General features: G+C 37.3%; 1 protein-coding gene across 1 annotated transcript; it reads right to left on the reverse strand.

Annotated features, from left to right (window-relative positions):
* Nucleotides 1-7,114: 7,114 nt before the first annotated feature.
* On the reverse strand, nucleotides 7,115-8,150 carry LOC104574427 (leukotriene B4 receptor 1). The gene has a single exon (XM_010221686.2). It carries the CDS (start codon nucleotides 8,123-8,125, stop codon nucleotides 7,115-7,117), a length of 1,011 nt encoding a protein of 336 aa, XP_010219988.2. The 5' UTR covers nucleotides 8,126-8,150.
* Between the last annotated feature and the right edge of the window lie 12,597 nt (nucleotides 8,151-20,747).

A 20,747-nucleotide genomic window follows, 5' to 3' on the forward strand; every position in this document is an offset into this window, starting at 1 on the left:
ATAAGAAAGCCTTAAGGAAAGAAGGGTAGATATAGGAGAAAGCTTCCAAAGTTCCTATGAATAGGATAATTTGGATAATTCTGTGTTTATTCTAAATAGAACAAACGATGATGTAGAAATGTCTGGCAGCTGAGCGTAGAGTTTTCTTAGCAATTTTGATTTTACTTCTGTGAATAGCAAGCAAGTTTGGTTCATACTGTATATACACGTAAAAACTATAAGAATTTACTGCTACGTACACTAAATTGACATCATTAGGCACAACTTGCACTGAAAATCAAGTGTGACAAAACTCCATTCCTGACATAAAAAGCAGTTTCAAACAATGACTGTGTGGTTTGCTGTCATTTTGACAATGGTGGAACATCAGATGTTTTTATACAACTGCTTTCAGCAAATACACAAAGGCAGTTTGGATATAGACAGAGAAATCTTTTTTTTTTTTTTTTTTTGGCAAACATAGAGTTTACCTACAAGAGCCTTTATTATTATTATCAAAAAATGAATATACGAGCACTGCTGAATGACTAAGTGCCATCATTCTGTGTTTGTTTGTGCTTTGTTGTTTCCACTGATGCTGTGAAGGCCCTGGGGCCACTGACAAGCTTTAATGGACCTAACCAGCCTCATCTGGGGCCTCCATTCACACTCCCTCCCCACCCATAGGCTCAGGAGATCTATTTAAGCTCAGGCCTGGTCCTCTAAGCCTTGCTTGAATTGTGTTATGGAAGTACTGGTTTTCTTAGCAGTATCTTCAAGGTTTGTTCTTATTGCAATGAAATGGAGACCTTTTGATAATTCAAGAGCACATCAGGGTAAGCAAGAGCCTAGAAATCCATGCTATTCTCTGTGATGATGTGTGAGATACAGACACTGATTCTTGACCTTGGGTATCTCCTCCTTCTGTCAAAGCAGGTAGCTTTCAGCAGTTTTTTATAGCTTTTTTTTTTTTTTTTTTTTTTTTAGGAAAATATACTATGCTTAAATATTCTCAGCCAGTTTACCTTGTGTAATGTTTGAAATAATGCAAGCTTGAGCTGCCTTGGAACAGACCACCCAGAGAGATTGTAGAGTCTCCTTCTTTGGAGATCTTCAAAACTCTCCTGGATGCCACCCTGTGCTACATGCTCTAGGTGTCCCTGCTGGGGCAGGGCGGTTGGACTAGATGATCTCTAGGGGTCCCTTCCAACCCTAAGCATTCTGTGATTCTGTAGTTAAGAATTAAAACTAGGCCCAGGTTTCGAAGTGAAAGAGCCACATGGGGGCAGAAGAGGACAGGCATATAAAAGGATTGTTGTGCTAAATGGCTTCTTTTCAGTTTTAACCACGTATTTCTTTTCTACAGCATGGCTTAAAGCTCATGGCTAGATTTTAATATGCAAGAAAATGTAATTGCTTAATTAATATTGTAAATATGGCTAAGGCTTCTAAGTTTCTAATGTAACTCAATTAAATCCAATAGGGAATTCACTAACGAATGTTAATAGTACAAGAATGGTTTAAGTTTATGCAGTGCAGGATGTGGCATTTACAGTATGTCTATAGATTGTCTGTAGTGCTGCACAGCAGGTGTAATCACTGTGTGCTCTTCAAAAAGCTATTTTCCCATTTTGTCACTTCTATGGTGACTCTGCCAGGTTGTTAGAAAATCATAAATATGTTACAAGAAATATTTAACCTTTCATTTTTCTTTAAGACACCCAGGTCTACTTAAAGTTTTTTTTTTTTTTTTTTTTTTTTTTTAAAGATCTGCAAAGAATAGTCCAAAGTACTAATCCTCTGAGCCAAGACCATTTGTGCACATCCTTCAGATGAATTTCTAGGTGTTGCAATACAGTTAGAACAGTTCTCCACTCAGTCTCTAATGGAAACACTGCTGCTGATGTACTTTGGTTGTGTGTGGTGTTAACAGTTACATGATCACTTCAAGTGATCATGTAATTCAAGTGTAGTCACTTTTTCTATTTACAGGCATCTTGGTAGCTGTTTTTAGTACAGTGAACACAAATTTGATAGCTTAGAGATCACTCCATTACAGTCCTGACTGTGTCCAACTCCTCCTTAAAGGAGCAGCATAAGCTGCTCAGGCTATCAGGAGAGATCTTGCTGGCTCCCAATGTATTTCATCGGGATTCTTTTCTTTAATATCCTAATGAATAGTAGAGCTTAAAGTGAGGAAAATCAAGAGCAGTTATTCACTGAAAAGTGACTAACTGATCCAACATAATATATTTTTAAAACTGTTTGTTTTGCAACAAAACATAAAATCTACTTCCCTGTCTGCTCTTTGAACTTAGCTTCCAAGTTGAACTTCCTACTTTCATTCTGAGACTGTGTTTTTCTTTATAATCAGAACTGACTTATTCCTGCTTTCTCTAAACAAATATATAAGTCCTCTGACTTTTCTCTCCTTGTACATGAAGGAGAGGGAATAATATTACAGTTGTAGCATATAAATTCTAAGGAAAATGAGTTGTTGGTAATATTCTGATTAGGTACCTTTTCAAGTAAGCATTTTGGATCAGAATGGATTGTGCTCTTGCTAGAAGGTGAAACGGGGCAGATCCAAACATCGGAAGCATCGCTTGCGTCCTCCCCAGTAGTGCAGTTAGTCTTGCCTAGTTACTTGAGGGAATGATGGGGGCAGAGTACATCCAAGATGCTGCCTACAGAAGAAAGCAGTTGTTGCAGCCTCTTGAAGAGTGCTGAGTGTTTATCACAGAAATACAGACCTTTTGAGCCCTCTGAAGCATGGAAGCAAAAGCACTGACTCAGTGCAATGCTCAGGACAGAGCTACCGTACTGACTGAAGCTGCCTTTGCTCAGAAATACACCAAGCATTTAGCTGTCTGCAGTTTTGCGAGCTATCACCTGATGTTCATGCTAATTACCACGCAATCTGACTGAGAATTTGCACATTGAAACACTCACCATGCCACCAGATCCAGTAGTCTCCAGATCTTTTACTCCTTTTGATCAAATTGTACCTACAATTCTTCCTCTTAGTTCTGCCAAGTAATTACTAATCCTAATGGATTTTTAAACTGCTTTTTCAGCAGTCTTTCAAACTGCTCTTAATACCTGTCATGCTTCTTTCTGGACAAAATTCTGCCAATGACATTACAGAACACATATTTTCTTTACTATAATCCAATTGCCCTTATTCTGCCTTCCAATTAGCAGCACTCCTATTACCGCTTAATACAAAATCATAAAGATCCTTTCTGTAATTCCCTAAATTGAGTTATCTCTAAGTATCCCCAATTTTATACTAATCCATACTTCTAATAACTTTTTGCATGGTGTTAGCAAAAAAGCTTTCAAGCCAAAAGGCAGCAAAAATCATAAGACTTGTAGACACTAGTAATCTTTGCTATTTCTTTTTATGCTTGAATATTGCTATGAGAAACAAAATAGTTTAGACTCTCCTTAAATTCCGTGAATACAGCACTTATACAGCATAAATTCCCTTATGCAGCAAGATGCTGCAACAATATATATGTGATAAGTTCTTAACGTATATTCATAAATATTTACAGCAAGTCTTGGGCTGGATAGGACTTCAATATTAGATTATTACTTGAATAAGAGATTCAAAATATCTGGCATCTTGGTAAGCTCTCAGGACATGGTGTTCTAGGTGGTGTTGCACTGATGCCACATAATGTTCCCTGCACTTCAGTGTGATCTGAGGTGACTTAGGTGACTACTACGGCCCTCAGGTCACCCTGCTTCCCTGCTGTGTCATGAGAATAGCTGGACACTGAACCACAGATTTCATACAGTGGTAAACAAGGACCAAAGAATAAGGAGAAAAAATAAATAACTCCAATTTCTCTCTTCTTCCCTCCCCTTCCCCGCGCCCCCCCCCCCCCCCCCCCGAGATGGAATCAGACGGGTCTATCTCAATAATTTATTAATAAGATTCTTCTTGCCTCAAACTTGCTGCTTTGAAACTAGCTTAAATAATCTCTGCTTTTTATCATCTTTCTTATGCAGCCTATAGGAAGGATATGTGTTGTAATCACCAGGAACTATCATCACAAGATGCAGTGTTTTGGATAAAAATTGTGCTGGCTGTTAGGTTATAAGATTAAGTTGGGGATTAGGTATTTTAGGATATATCATGCATATTCACCATCCACTTCTGAATGGACCTACTGAATCCCTGTAGTTCTCCTACAGAGCACATTAGCAGAGATGAAGCTGTTAATCTTGCTGTACTGACCAGCCTGATGCACTTCTGTTGAAGAAAGAAGCAGTCAGCAGTGCCGTAAGCTTGTACTTCTGCATTGACTCTTCTGCACCCAGTTACATCACAGCCACCTGTGCTTCCAAAATATTAAGAGGGTGACTCTCGATCTGCCCATGTGAATGTTTGCAAGGATTACGCCATTTCCTCTGGAGAAAGGCAACATCAGTTGTCTGCTGGTTTAAGATATTTTACTATTCCTAAAAAGAGTCAACAAAGTTCTTAAAGCTAACAAACTTTTGAAGCTGCCTTGTATTCATATTAATAAATATGAATGCAAAAATTAGGACAGTTTTCTTGTGGTCCCCAGGGGGACCATATGTGCAATATTCCATATTGCAGTTGTGAGTAAAAAGCAATGGAAGAAAATATGAGGCCTAAATATTGAGGCCTTCAGTCAAAGCACAGATGAAAAATATAAGCTGTTTTTGTGCTGCTTTTCTGGCTGTTGACCATGTTAAAAAAATCTCATTGTTCAGTTTATGCTTCTACTAAATGCTATATCTTCAGTGTAATAGTAGCTCCTGTTAATAAATGATTCTGAATCCTGTGAATAGTAGGTTTCAATCCAGAACAGCCCTAATCATTATTTCCTAGACTGTATTTAAAGATTTAGAACTTCCCTGGTTCCTTTTTAATATTCCCAGATGTTGTGTAAGAAGCAGCCTCACCAGCAAAGTTGATTCATCTGTAAATGAATGACAACCCCATACTTATCAATATAAAACAGCAGCAAGATCACTGTGGCAGGCAGTATTTTACTGGCTTTATATGTGGTCACCCATCTCTTCATAGTTTCTTCTGGGTCCCACAAAAGGCCCTTCACATGCACTCAGGGCTCTCAAAGGGCTTGTTGAATAGCAAACGGCACAAGAGGTGCTTGCCTCATTTGAGATGCACGCGCACAGATGGTTAATGGTTTATCCCAATTTCTAGTAAGAAGATCGAGCACAGCTGGGTATAGGGTACAGCCTCATGGAAGGGAAACCTCTGGTTTAGCTTGTACTACATGTTTGAGTCTTTTCCAAAAGCACTACCTGTGAAGTACTTGGTTCTTCGCGGCCTACAACTCTACTTCAGTTGCATTGCTCAAGTGCTTATTAAAACTGTATCTACTCTGCTCACTGTTTTGAGGAGTGGTGAAACATCCTAAAACAGCAGCCTTAACAACTGGTGTTGCCTTTCTCCTGAGCAAATGGCATAATTCTTGCAAACATTGAAATAGGCAGATAAAGAGTCACTGTTACCAAGCAGTGATTCCTATCTCAAGACTTTATAGAGAAGTACAGCTTCTCTGTTTGAAGCAGCAGTTAAAAGTTGCTGCCTTTCGGATGAGAAATTAGTACACACTAAGAAATGATTATAAAAATATCCAGTATGTTAATAACTAAGGACTCAGCAAGGTGAAGAGTGGTAGGTGGGGTAAAGCCTAAGGGATTTAATCTTTTTCTTTGTTGCAAATAGAAGTTCTTGCTAAAGTCCTGGCTCTAGTTTTCCTTTTATTTTGGTGAGAGACCTATGGAGTGAAATTTCTTTAAAATGCAGCCTTTTTTTGTTTGTTTTTGAGAAGAAAAAATGCATTTTTTTCCCAAACCAAACAGGAATAGCAACTTCATATGCTAAATTCAGAAAAATGCTCGCACACTAACATGTAAGGCGTTATCTTCCCTGTGTTTATTTTGGTTTGCAGTATCAAATTAATAGCACTCAAATATCTCTGGCTGCTACACAAACAACTCCTGACAAGGAAGATCTAGTTAGTCTTTTGCAGTTTCTTTGTAAGGATAAGCTACGTAGCTAGTATGCAGTTGTCCAGAACACAAGATACAGGACATTGTGATACATTTCTTAGTAATCAGTAGTTATCTTAATCTTATCATTACAAGTCATTGGCATAAAGTAAACAAAGGGAAATTTAAAGTCTTAGGCACAACTTAAGCTTCCAAAGAAAACATTTATGCAGGCTACAGAGTTTCTTTTCTCGGCTTGTACATGTTCACAGAAATAAAAACAAATTCCTTGTAGGTCCAAAATTTACTGCTTTCTTAAAGATGAAGTCCGTTCTCCTCTATATAAAAAGAAAAAAATCTTGTCCAAAAAACTTCTTTTCTTACAAATTGTGTTTCTCAAGATGATAAGCACTCTGTACTGCTGGCATAGTCTTCTTGTGAGTAAAAAATAATGAGGTTCTTTCTTCCCTCCCCGCTTAGGGCCTGGTCCAATTATTCTGCAATTTAACAGGTATTCTGCGAAGTTAACTCATATCAAACTGTTTGAGAATGATCGTAGTATGTGTATTTCATACAAACAGTCCTTGTTACTTTTAAACCGGCCTAAATAAAGTCTCGAATAAGAACAGCTTTTTTATCAATCTATAAAGTTTCATGCATAATTAATATACTTAAACATTCCTATCCGTATCAGGAGCTTGCATACTTAAAACTTCAGGTTATACAGAAGAATTAAAAGTTTTCTTTTAGCAAAACTTTGTGTTTTATTCTTTTTACCAACAAAGTTTGTTTGCCACAAAACTTTTTTCTAGAAATTGCAATCTTGATGGAAAGTAAAATTGTAGTCCTCCTGTTTTTGGCTTCTGTTACCTTGCTGAAGTTCTTGAGAGAATTCAAACAGTGATAATATTGTGAGAAGGAACTGAATTTGATTGTTCCTGTACATTCTTTTTAATACAGAAAATACATCCTAATGGCTTTTGCTTTTACCTGTTTAGCTTCATCTGGAGTAGATAGACTATTCCTTGATTTTCTGTGCACATTTTTAGGAAGGAAAACTGGGAACATGAGATGAAAGGGTTGCTGGAGGAATGCCCCACAATCCTGTTATTTACTTGGTATACAATCCATGTTAAAGAGTCTCTGTGCTTCTTGCAGTACTTTCTTGTTGGATTACAACAGAGTTCTTTTTCTTGTCATCTTCAGTTACGGTCTGACTTAACTGCTCAAACAGCTTTGATATCTTGGCAAATCTCAGATGGTTCTGGAATTTTCGTGCAGCAAAGGCATAAAGCAGAGGGTTAATACAGCTACTGATGAATACGAGTGCTCCAGAGATGTACACGCCTAGGTTTAAAACTTCATCCAGTGCCAAAGACATTTCTTTGTTAGAGTTTTCTATCTGTACTGAAATAATCTCTAGGATGTTGAAGAGATGATGTGGGAGCCAACACAAAATGAACGCTACAACCACACTGGCAATTAACCATTCTGATCGACGCTTTGATTGGTAAGTCATTTTGCTTATTCTCTTTACAACACACACATAACAAGTGCAAATTATAAAAAAAGGAATTACAAAACCTGCAAGAGTCTCTAGCAAAAGATAGGATACTTTCTGTCTATTAGAAGAATAGTTGCGACATGTGCATTGTAGTCCACCACCCAATTCTTCTGTCTCTTGAAATGGAATGACAGAAACTCCAAAAGTAATAGATAGGAACCAAATAAGGAACATGATGACAAAAACCTTTTCTTTTGTCTTATATCTCTGAATTGTGAATGGGTAAAACACAGCCATCAATCTCTCCAAACTCAGCGCAGTAATCAGAAATATGCTAGCATACATGCTGCAGTAAATTACAAAAACCAGTATTTTGCAGAAGGTGGTTCCAAAAACCCAGGAGTCAGCAAAGGAGTAAATCCAGATTGGCAGAGTAATCAGTACTAGAATGTCTGCAATGGCCAGGTTCAAGATCAGCAGGACTGAAGGAGATATTTGCTTCATTTTTGTGCAAACAGTCCAGATGACAATGCAGTTTCCAGGGGTCCCAATAACAAATGACAAGCTCAGTATTACGCAGACTACTGACCTCTCAATGTTCCATGTTAAGTGGCTACTGTTTTCCACAGTATGAGTCATCCTGGAAATTCTTCGGTTCTTTTGGGATGTTAATATCCGCTGTGTGTGGCACTGGCTTCTTTTTCCAAACGGGTGAGTTAGCTCAGAGAATGTCCCTTGGACTGGTAGGTGCAAAGTCAGATCACAACTGATGTTCTGGAGCCTGTCATATGAGCTCACATCCTATAGTTCCCTCTTACAATGATCTAACCACGTATGGTACTTCCTGCTGTTCAGGAAGATAGTATGTGTTCTTGCAGGCAAAGCAAAAGTAAAAATAGTGTGTAGCGCCTCGCTTGCTCTTAGTCACATCTATCCTTCAACAGATTTTAAAGCACATAAGTGGTGTTTCAAAAGAATCCTTATTTTAATGTTTGCCGCTTAGAGTTACTGGCCTAATCAAAAACCACAGTGAGAAAGAAATCCTATTTATGCTGTTCTATCACTGTTCATATGAATAGCTCAGTGTTTCAATTTACAAAAGGGAAAATAATCAAAAGGTTGGCAAATGTCCATTGTATATTTAATATAAGAAATTGTAACCTAAAGCATGAAGAATTATTGCACATTGTGCCTTATGTCATCTTTTAAATTCATCAGAAAACAGTTGATCTTGAATTTGCCTTAGAAATACCCCGGTTTAGAGGAAATTGGTGTTTGTGCAATTCTCAGATTGTCCTGATTTAGCAGAACTGGGTGGGGGATGTGTTTCCATGTTCTGGGAAAGCACAGTCCTTCAGACGAGTAACTGCCACACAGATAGTCTGGCTAGAGGGTTGGGAGGAGATGCTCTGCTTTGGGGAGACAGCCTCTGATGAGGATGTCCTGCTGGTGAGCCAGCCCCTGACTGTGACTTGAACAGTTAGGAAAATTGGGCTTTAGTACATTAAACTATTCAAATGCTGTGTGAATTGTGTGTTTCTCAGTGTCTGGCCAAAGAATCTGGAAGTATTTTGTGGCCCCTGATGTCAAAACATGCTTAGACTTTTTATTTCTAAAAAGTTAAAGGAGGAAGTAAAACAGCAGAACCAACTAAAGTGGTCAAGCGTCAGGGAAGTGAAACTGGAACGGTATTTTACTTAAAAAGGACCCACATAAAAAGTTATGCATAATTCTTTGTCATTTCTTTAAACTTTCAGGTAGTATTTTAAAAAACCTGGCAAATGTCATTCATTAGATTAACTACTTTTCACTTGAAAAAAGGACTATGAACATGCCCTGTCCCCTGCCATGAGCTTAGCTTGTTTTTAATCTCATTGTAAGACTAATGAGATCAGTGGAATTATTCTAGATTTGCTTTTGAAGTCAAGAATTATATTTTCAAAGTACTATTTGTGTAATTGAGATTTTGATTTCATTTGATACATGATTCTAGTTCCTTTTATTTTTAACTATGTTTAGTGCAGACTGTGTAATGGGAAAAAAAACCTGAAACCAGTTGTTTGTATTCTAGAGGGAATTTCTGAAAACTGCTTGTAAAATTCCACTAGTGAAAAGGAAGTTCTGGCCAATGCGTCTTCCTCTAATCAAATCACCTTTATACACATTTTTTCCACGTGTAATTTTGGAAGGTTTTTTTATTATTACCAGGGTGTATCTAGATTGAACTACCTTGCATATATATATATATATTTTAAAAAGTTATAATCCAAAGACAGGTACCTAATAATACAGTAGCACCTTCTGCATTTAAAAATTCACGTTCCGTGACAGAGCAGTGATCCATGGTGCTAATGATTGGTATCAATACTAGTACAGTCCTAATCTAGGGACATGTGGATCTGGGTACACTTCTAAAACATCTGTCTCTGGGTTTCTGGGTGTTGTGTGTGTGTGTTTTTTGTTTTTTGTTTTTTTTTTTTTAGAAACAGTGCGTTTTCCCTCCTTTAGTAGAAGTTTTCTTGCCAGGCAGTCTCTGCCTCTGGCTGTATCCTTTATTTAAATAAGAAAATAAATGAATCTCTGCATTTCAGAAAATGCAAGGAATTTTTGTTTCAAAAAAAGGTCCCAGGCAGATGTCCGGGAGGCTGAGATCTCCTAAGTAAAACTTGGAAAGCAGACACGTTTCTAGGACAGTAAATTTAAACACCATGTTTCTGGGGGGCTCGGTATCATTGTTAGCATCACTATGGAAATCTTAGACCCTAAAATACCTTTAATATTCTGACTGTTATACCCTGAATTCACTCAAGCAGGGCACATGCTTCACAGAAGATCTAGCAAAAATTTGTGCCAGGAAGGGGAGAGTGTCACATGTCCAGTAACTTGCTAAATGCTATAGTGGCTAAACAGCTCAGTACCTTATCCTAGTGACTAAATGCGATGGAGGCTCTTAAGGTATGGTATGCAGTTGGACTTCTAATCTCATTTACTCTGGTCTAGTTGTATTAGTGGTGAAATTAATCTGCATTTCTCTGTAAAAAATGAGGTATAAATGTGATTTGTGTGCATGTATATTATATATACATGGTATATGTAGTGCATATTATATACAGTGTATATTTAATCATTACCAAGGGAAACTTTCTTTTAAATCCGTTACCTTTTGCAAATAACTTCTGAAAACTTTCCAGGCTTAGTATGTCTGTGCTATTTGTAAAAAAAAAAAAAAAAAAAAAAAAAAAAGCAAAAGAAAAATTTCTGAATAGAACTTGCTAGATTTAAGTGTTAGCAAGGTGTTTCATTCATCCTTCAAATTATTTTTCTTTGTATGCAAGAGGTTCTCTCTGGTGGACGGATTGTAATTTACAACAACACTGAGCATTTTCAGGCAAATATGTTTGTATTTTGTATTGTATTTGTGTTTGTATTTTGTATTATGTTTGCTTAAAATAATGATATTTCCAGCTTCTGCATATTCTGAGGATCAGAAATTCACTCTAAGAAACACTTCAAGACAAGAGTCTTTGGGTCTGGCTCTAAAGAAGCATAAAGATAAAATGTACTTACCTTTACCAGGCAGCTAAAGGTAAAAGCAGTAACAATATATTCATGTAGTAATATATTCTGTGAAATGTTCTACAGAAAGATAACTTAAGAGAGGCCATGACCTTGAGATACACTGTATTTAAGCACTCCAAGATAAGCACCTATACACAAGTTGTCCTTTTTTCATCCTCTTCCTGCTCCCATCCCTAGAAAAAAGTCTGGATCACACCTGCACAACCCCTGCTCACAGCATACCCCCTCCTCCAAGCAATAAGAGCATGTCTGGGAGAACTGGTGATAGTGAACTGATGTATGGGAAATCTATACCATATATAGCTTGTATGGATAACTGCCTAAATGAGAGGTTTCTTTACCATTTTCTTCAGAAATATCCACTGTTTTTCATATGCTTAATGATTATATATGAATGAAAAGTGTGTGTTGTGTATGTGCTGAAATAACGGACACTGATGATAAGCTTGTTTCCCTGCTGATGATGAAGGGGAAAAATTACTAGTCCAACCTCTTTAGAGCTTCAAATATGGAAACAAAATGACATTTGGAGAATTCAAATGAAATGGTGCTATAAAAGATGGTCAGAAAGTGATATTTTGCCTTCATGATAAGAAAATTATAAGCCATTTTATAAGCCAGGCTACTTGCTATTGTTTTCAGTTTAAAAACAAACAACTGACCTAAATGTTTTTTTTGTGATTACTGGAGAGGTCTCACATATAAAATGGAATTTCATAGTGGTGTACAAGAGCTAATAACACTTTTGTTCTGTAAGTACTGCAAAGATAACAGAAAAGATGTGCTAGGCATTGAGCTCTTGTGAACACTGTTTACTATAGTGGGTCATGAGGCAGCATGAACACAGAGTCCTTAATCAGCTGGGAAAATAACTTAATGAAGAGCTGCTCTGGTATCAGCCCATGAATATATGAGGACAATGTGTACGTTGCACTATAAATATCAAGTGTCTAGCATTCAGTGCCACGTGTATTGTTAGCCGTTAGTCAATAACCATATTAAACAAAAATAACCAATTAAACAATCATATCTTCTACCCTGCTCAGTAGGAAATAGGAAGAGTTTTATACAATTTGCCAATAGCAAATACTTTGTGTTCATCCCATTCAGGAAACCTGCATTAGCCCCCTTGACAGGAGCAGCTCTTATAAAGCCAGTATTGTATATGTATCGATGCATGCTTACATATTGGCACCTTTTCTACTTAGCAGAATGATCATGGACAGTCAGAACAACTTGCCTGCAGTTGTGAAACTATTAAAGTATGTGGCAAAATATTTTCCATGTAAAACTGGACATTCTAGGCTTATGGGAGTAGAAGTTGTAATTAAAATGGGGAAATAAATGTATAGTTCTGAATACAAGCAGGGATATAAATAACAATTATGTACAGATTTGGGGGAAAATTTTAAATATATTTTCTCAACAGCATTATGCACTGTTTTTAACTTGCTGTTATTTCTAGGAAAAGCTTCAAACAGTATGTATATAGATTTGTTACCATTAAGAGGGAGACTTTTGCCCGTTGTTTTATATGTCACTAGCTGACTTTGTATGTGCACAGACTGCTGCTATCCAAAATCCTTATCTACATAAGCACATCTGGCAAAATAACTGCTACTGGGTAGATCAAACACAGTGTTTACACACCCCTTCTTTATGAATAATACATTATTCATGACAAATACTGCTGGGGTTTAATGAAAGAAAGTGTTTGGTGCCAGCTGCTGACAAAAGCCTGTACTGTGCTGTCTATGCACTGCACCATTAGAGGGCAGCTGCTGTTCTGCACGTACATCGGGCATATACGGTTTCTTGGAGCAAACTTTTACATAAAGGGACCTTTCCATGTAGTAACGTGTTTTTAACACAGGGAGGCATTAAGAACTTACTGTTCTTTCCTCACCGAACACTGCAGGCTTGTGCCTTATCAAAGCTATTCCAGGAAAGTGTTAAAAACCTTTCCCTGCACATGGTGCACTGTTGTTCAAGGCTGAGGTCCACAGAACTGATCCTCTTGCATGGAAAAGTTAGCAGGCTGTAACTTAAAGGTCAATGCTGTTTTTATCTCATAGATAGTGCTATTTTCTGGATAACTGCATATTTTTAGCCCTTTTTAGCAGTTTTGATAATATGTCCATTTTGAATCTGTTATATTCTGCCTTCACTAATATGGTAAGGGTAGTCTTCAGGAATAAAAACAACTAGGTGTCTGATTTCATACTCTTGTGTCTCCAAAGCAACAAGACCTGGGGAGTTTAACAATAATATGAATAATAATAGTTCCTCCAGGGCAGTTCCCATTAGTATGTGTTTTTGTATTCGCTTTGAGAAGCAGACCAAATTGTACCCTCTCATGCTGTGATACAACCCTGCTTTGCAGATCTTAAGATCTGAGAAGCTTAAGAGCTTTATTTAATTGCTTTAGTGTATAAGCACTTTCTGAACACTAGCTTGAGCCCCACTGTGATATGAAGTCTTGGTTTTGCCACCTTACATTAGGAGCCTGGTGAAATGTGCTGCCACCAAAAATACTGGAGTTGTTTTATGATTAACATGAGAATTTTCTCTGGCTCTGTAGCAGTGAACATAGGCTGCTAACTGAAGTCATTTGTAGAGCAATACTTATCCCCTCAGTGCCTTAGCAATTAGTGTACCTGTTATTTCGTTCTGCGTGGCCAGAGAGATGCCGGTGCCTTGTACTCCATGACTCTTTGGAATGATTTTGTCCAGACATTCTTATCCTGAAAGAAACAGTAATCAGGATTGATTCTAAGGGGCAATACAAGCACAGTAACAGATGTTCACTAAATATATATGTATAAAACACTGTATGGAAAATGTGCAAAACTTTGCAATGACGTTTTAGGCACTGGTTGTTTGCAATTTCTGTAAGGTCATCTGTTGCTTCTGTTTGACTTTTATATAATACTAGAAATGGCTGTAACGGTGGGTTCACTATTAAATGAAACAAGTTTATTTGCCAGGAAAAAGTCCTAGCACGTATAAGTGCACAAATCACTCAGTGCTAGGCAGAAGGGACTTCTCTAGAATTGACGCATTTTATTTGATTAAAATCTAAGTATAGATTTTAATAGAATGTGAGGCTATAAAGTCATACGATCTCCTGTAATATTTCTCCATTTGATCGTTGAGCCTAATAACATGATCTGGGCTTAAGCATTTTTATTTTTCATGTTTCTAGTGTTTGAGTGACACTATAAAGTTATTCTAGCCCAATATTTTGTCTTTGATGCTGCCCAAAAGCAGGTGCATAGCAAGGAGCAAAACAAGCATGAATATAATGCCCTCAGATACACTCATGCCTTTAATCATTTATTTGCAGAGGAGCCTCTTGAGCCAGATATGGAGTTGTCCTTGGACAACTCTGCAGATTTGGTAAGTTTGTCCTTCAACTCGTGTAAACTTTTAGCACCAATATACTGTGACAAGAAGTTCAGCTGGTCTATTACTGTTCTATTTCTCTGTGTGAGAAAACACCTTTTGTTCATTAGTCTCTTTCTAGCTTCACTTGCTGCCTCCTAGTTCATGTGTTTGAAGAAAGAGAATAGTAGAACCCTCATCATTCTCTCCATACCAGTTATTTGATGAACCCCTATGGTACTGCCCCATCAGTCATTTCCTATTTTCAGACTGAAGAGTATCTGCATACAGTCATTCTTATGTAGAAAACGTGCTGTACTTTGCAGCATTCCTGCCTCTCTCCCCTCTTTTTTCCCTCCTCGCCCCTCCGATGATAGATTTAAGTTTGAAAACACAGATGCAGCCACAAACTTTATCTAAATTCCAGCTGTTTCAGGATTTGCACAATGTTAGGCCAAAGTAAAGCTCAGGAGATTGACTAGCTTATTTATAATGATATAATATTAAATTCTATACAATGTTACATGAATACTAAGAATGCTCCCTGAAGCATTTAAAAACAGAATTTAAAATGAGATGGGCAATTTTTTTTAAAAAAATTGGTAAGTTGTTGCATTATCTGAAAATATTAATCCCTGAGCACAACAGAAATAATCAGTACTATCTAGCAGCTTCCTAAAATAAGGCAATATCCAAGAAAAGATAGTGTGAAGATTTGAGAATTGTTTTCTCCAGGTAATGAAGACATCTTTGCAGTCTACACACACAGCAGGTTTTTCACAAGCTAGGTTAGGATGAGGTCCAAGTAGAAGAGCTGAAATTCTCTCACAGCGGTATATAATACCCTGTAACAGGAAATCATGAGACCAGTTGATCTGCCATGTGAAAGCTCACACTTTTCTTGTTTTCAGCAGAAAATATTGCTTCTTAGGCTTGTAATCTGAGCAGCTTCACTTCCAGCTGAAAAACATTGTTAGCAAAATGATTTGCATCATGCCATAAAGAAGCTCCTGAATTATTCTACTAACATTTGCAATGTAGCGTGGTAGCAATATTTAAAGCATCCCAAGGCTTTTTTCTGTCTGTTTTAAAAGCTTTTGTTATGTTAAATCTATTTTCTCAAAGTATTTGGTCAAAGAAGTCTTTAACAAGCTTCCCTTTCCTTTCTAACTTGTCATGGCTCGGAAATAGTTTTCCAGACTATGAAAGTGTCATGTATAATGTAACAGGTTAACTGTCCCCTGTTCAAACTGCCACTCATTTAGTGTTAATCCTAGAAATACAGAAACTAAGAGTGGAATCTTATGAGAATTGTCTCTGCTGATGTCTTTTGTAGTTTCACATGCTGTAAAACTCATGCTCATGTTCTGAACTGTGTATTTATGACTATAATCTTTCCTGTTTTGAGAGGGAATGGGAGGGAAGAGGGTGGATCAGCACTATGATGTGAAGTATCATCTCTTCGTGTTCTAAAGTCTGTGCAGATAGCAATGAGAGCTACAAGTTTACTTTATATCTCTGCTGGTGATTGATGCCAGCCCCTGTGATCAAAAACTGAGATGCTAAATTTTTGAGATGTGCATAGCAGAGTATAAAATCGGGTCATTTTATATGTCTGTTGTACTGTTTACTCAATAGAACTATCATGACAACTACCCTGTAACTCCTGTGATAACCGTGATTTAAGCAGAAATTCTGGAATATATTATGTTCAAAGGTCCCTTCCACAAGCTTAGATTTGCTATGATTACATTGTTGCATTTCCACGTATGTCCCAGCCTGTGATGCAATGCTGCCCATAATGTTGGTGCTTCTACCATTTTCCCACAATTAACCTTTCCCAACTGCCTATATCTTCCTCAGCCTTGGAAGGAAACAATGTTCTTACATGATTCATCGAACAATAGTGTTCTAACACATCGTGCTCACGGGATGGGATGGGAAGTGCTTGCGCCCAACAATTCAGATGTAATTGTAAGTTGTATCTCTTCCTTGGAAAGGTCACTTCAGCCAAACCCAGCAGACTGGCTGTTTTTTTTAAGAGTACACTGATAATCTAAACTCAGATCTGAACAATCAGACTTGATAATGTAAGTCTCTTTTTAAAAAAAGTTAATTAAGTTCCATTAACAAAGTTTGGACTCTTTTATTTGTCTCTTAACTGCAGTCAGTCTTCCTTCTCATATCTACAGTTTACTGTGATTATCTAGATTTGAAGTATAAGAAATACGTATGTGGGTAAATCTATGTACAATCCATCTCCACATCTAAGACGACTGCCTGCCTTATAGTTACGCCTTTTACTGCATTCATGCTTTAGAACCAAAGAGCAGAATTCAAAGAGCAAATGAATTAAAAAGTGCTTTATAACTTGGTTAAAACAAATAAACCTTTCAGAACACTTTCGTGAACTCATGAAAGAGGGACTCTGAAACCGTCTTCTATTCACTAAAGTGAAGGCTCTCAAAAGCGTGATCAGTCAGACGTTTTTCCATTCTTCAGTGTCTGAACCACTTAGCAGGAAAAATGAGTAAATGGAACTTAATGAGATCCAATACCAACATTCCCCTGGATAAACTACTAAATGACTTGCATGAATTTCAGTTCTGGATACACGTTTCCAAAAATCTGTTCACTTTTGTCAGTAATCTAGTAGCAGCAGCATATCTTTTCAGAAGTAGCTAAAAGTTAGCATATTTCTTAAACCCTGTCACTTCTCGGCAACCTCCTCAGCTCCCAGCTCAACTGAGGTGTAACACTGCACAAAATTACTTATTAAATAGAAGAATAATGGCCTCCTTGCCTCTTCATTATATGCATGTTAGAATCCTGAAGTGCTGCTGTTTGACTCATGTCACACTACAAACAGGATTTCTTTGGATTACCTAGCATGACACCATGCCCTAACCGTTCTTACAGCCCATAAGAGATATTAGCCTTACAAAAGCAGTAGGCTGAACTTTTGCTTTAGTTCTCCTCCAAATCAGTTTTTTTCAGCAACCCGATCTGAGAAAATGTTGCTTGCAGAGAGGAGCGGGGGGGAAAAGGCCTCCTTGATATAGTTTGGCTTTAATGCAGTTTCTCTGCCTAACAAAAAATACCAGGGTCTGTTATTAACACAGCATGTGCTGGGAAGTTACTGTAACGTCTGGGAACTTGTGCAAGACAAGCTGTCCCTGAGGGTTCAACGTACCCAGTTTTCATCACAACATGGATCATATTTTCAACTTGTTTTCTGAAATATCCTTCCTATGCGAAATGTTATCTCCTCTTTCTATCCTCCTGCTGCTCTATTTTTATTATTACTTTTATACTTATTCCTTATTTTGTCTGCTATTTCAAAATTCTTCAGTGATGCAACTCCAAGGATGAGTTTTGAGTAAACACAAAGTAAAAAATAGAACCAACCAAACAACAACAAAAAAAACACCCCAGCATTTTGCTTAGAATTTATCCCTGATTCTGACAAAATTCTCTTTGACTTAACAGATATTTAGCAATTAAGGATCTTAGGATTTTGTCTCAATAGGAACAAAGGATTTTGCAACTCAACAACAGAACTGAACAAATTGTGAATGTCAGTCAGAGGCAATGGAAGTTCTCAAGGTAACTGGCTCTCACTGACACATACAGGCTTGCAAAAATCTAGAAGATTAAATTTTGGCAGTGGAATTTTGCTGATAGGAACACCAAAAATGTCATTGTTTCTTTCATTTTATGTGATGCATATGCTGTAAGAGGAAGGGAGATTTTCAGGAACATAGAGCAGCAATATTTTTCTCCCTAAACAAAAATATACTGTTTGATTCCCGGTAACCATTGGGAATGTGTATTTCAAGGCAAAAAATGTTTCAATTTTCTTTACAATTTACTCTGAAGCTCTATTACATGGATGCATTATGAGCATTAATTGATCAACTTAATCAAAAAGGTGAGTTAGGAAACTAATGTTATCTCCATTATCTGGATTAAAGGTTTGAGTCTAGGAGAGATGACAGTGACAGGATCTATTTACTGTGGATAGTCAACCTTAGATGTATTTCTGCTCCCTTCCCCCCATGTCCATTTGGCCCTTCTCACCTTCTTTCTGGCCCTGTTTTGTAGTTTCATTTACACTGTGGAAGCAAATTCCACCTGAAACAGACTGAGGAACGATCTCCAGTCTCATTTACTGCACTAATGATCGTGCGTAGAAGTGTGAGGAAGTGAGTGTGAACTGCTGAGGAAGCAGGGTGAAGGGAAAGGAAGGGAAAATATCTTTGCAGACTTGATTCAAATGCATGTCACGCTGTGTCCTGGGACTGTACAACCACATTTACAAGTGAGTACAGTCTGAACTTTGACAACTGTTGTGTTTACTTGGGGAAGGCTTTTTTAAAGGTACGGTAATCTAACAACATTAAAAAAAAAAAAGGCAAAAACAAAACAAACAAACAAACAAACAAAAACCCTTGCAAAAATACAAAACCAATAACCTCTTCAGGCTGATAGCAAGTGAAACCTTCCTCTGGCCGATTCAACAAAAATGGGTAGACTTGAGATGAGTTTCTGGGATATTTATGGAATGTCTGTATGTGAAGGCTTACTCTGAAGAAACGCTATAAAATAGAAAACCCTCTTCCCAATGCACTCTCAGAGATTTTGAGAAAAATGCTTGTTTATGGCTGTCATCCTTTCAGCTCTGCAACAGCACTTAACTATTACCACAGGTAGTCACACATGTACTAAAAGCAATTACTTTGTATAGGTACAAGCTGCACTCCTTCCTGAAGTGTTGTACTCTTCTATTTCAGTGCTTCTTCAAAATCAAGTTATGATTAAACAATGACTAAGGTTTCTACTAAAGCAAGAAAACTTAGGAGAGTAAATCTGTTGTGCATTAGTGGTAAAAATAAAAGAATTATTAAGGGAAAAGAATCTTGCAAGCTTCTTTAGAAGAAACTGTCTTCTCCAATGAAGCTTAAAAATGAGCAAGTGAACTTTGACTGAATCTTGAGTCCTTGTAGTGAACTAATACAAAATTTATTACTTAAGTTTTCCAAAATTTCTTATATCTATATGTATCTCTATTTCTATCTCTATATGTATCTCTATGCATTGGCATAGGCTTGTGGTAGTTCCTGAGTAGGCCTGATTTTCTCACCTGTGACTTAGACTTTTCTGGACACAGGCAGGAGTTCAAAATTGTGAGTGTGATTAAGTCTTTAAAGCTGATTAAATGGGCTGGTTTGTGATGTTTAGGAAATGCAGGGGAAAATCTCATAGATCAATATTACAAATTTTCTGAAGACCAAGAGAATTGCTGGGAAATCAGGAGGAGATGTCATACTGACGTTTGCTATAAAAATGAAATTGGTAGTAGATGTTGTCTATACCCCAAGTAACAAGAAAGCAAATCACTGCAAAGTGACCATGCTGCTGTTATTTTGTCTATGATAATAAATATCTTGTTTACTAAAGCTTTTACCTTCTTCTGATCTCAGGGGTTTCTCTAATGTTCTAAAATTCAAATGCATTACTAGGTTAGCTGATTAAGAGAAGGTGAAGTTAAAATAGCGTGTTTCTGAAAGCATGATGGATGATGATTGCGTTAACATCTTCTGAAATAATGTTTCTGAATCCCACACAGTAACACTGGGGAAAGTTGCGACATGGGCATCTGCCTACACAGTAGTCCTGTGCCAGTGCTTTGGTTTTCTTCCTTGAAATTTCCATCCATTGTGAAATATACACCACTATTTCTACAAACCTATGTCATTGCTTAATCAGTAGACAGTATATGATAGCAGGTGCTTATTATGTTAAAAATTTGTTTCACTCCTGATGTGAATTATCCTTTATTTACTAATAATATACACCTTTAGGGCAAAGCTTCTTTTCTTCTACTGCGTCAAACTCAGCACAGTCGTGTTTGAGGGTATTGAGCCAATACAAACACTACTAAAAGGCAAGGATCAAGGCAAACAGAGAATTCTGTTCAATTAAATAAAAGATGTTTAAGTAAATACTAGATTTGTGGATAGGAGTGTTTCCTTTAAATAATCAGTGTGTGAACTCATATCCAGCTCATGGAATTTTTTTGGTCAAGTTGCTAGTGAAGCCCCTCAAGGAGTCTTAGACAATTCTACCCATGGTCTCGTTTCTGGTATTCAATACAATATAGCTTATTTGAGAAACCAGTTTGGAATGAAGTAAAGACTATCTTGGAGGCCTGATTATACACATTGAAAAAAAAAAAAAACAAAAGAAAAAAAACGGTGGTAATGAAGTGGCCTCTGGATAATGAGGTTTTCTCATG

Source organism: Tinamus guttatus, unplaced genomic scaffold, assembly GCF_059628265.1.
Source record: "Tinamus guttatus ecotype Peru unplaced genomic scaffold, ASM5962826v1 Tinamus_guttatus_pri_ptg000389l, whole genome shotgun sequence".
NCBI lineage: Eukaryota > Metazoa > Chordata > Aves > Tinamiformes > Tinamidae > Tinamus > Tinamus guttatus.

Coding starts and splice junctions, on each gene's coding strand:
- LOC104574427 (XM_010221686.2), bottom strand. CDS start 8,125: ATGACTCATACTGTGGAAAACAGTAGCCACTTAACATGGAACATTGAG.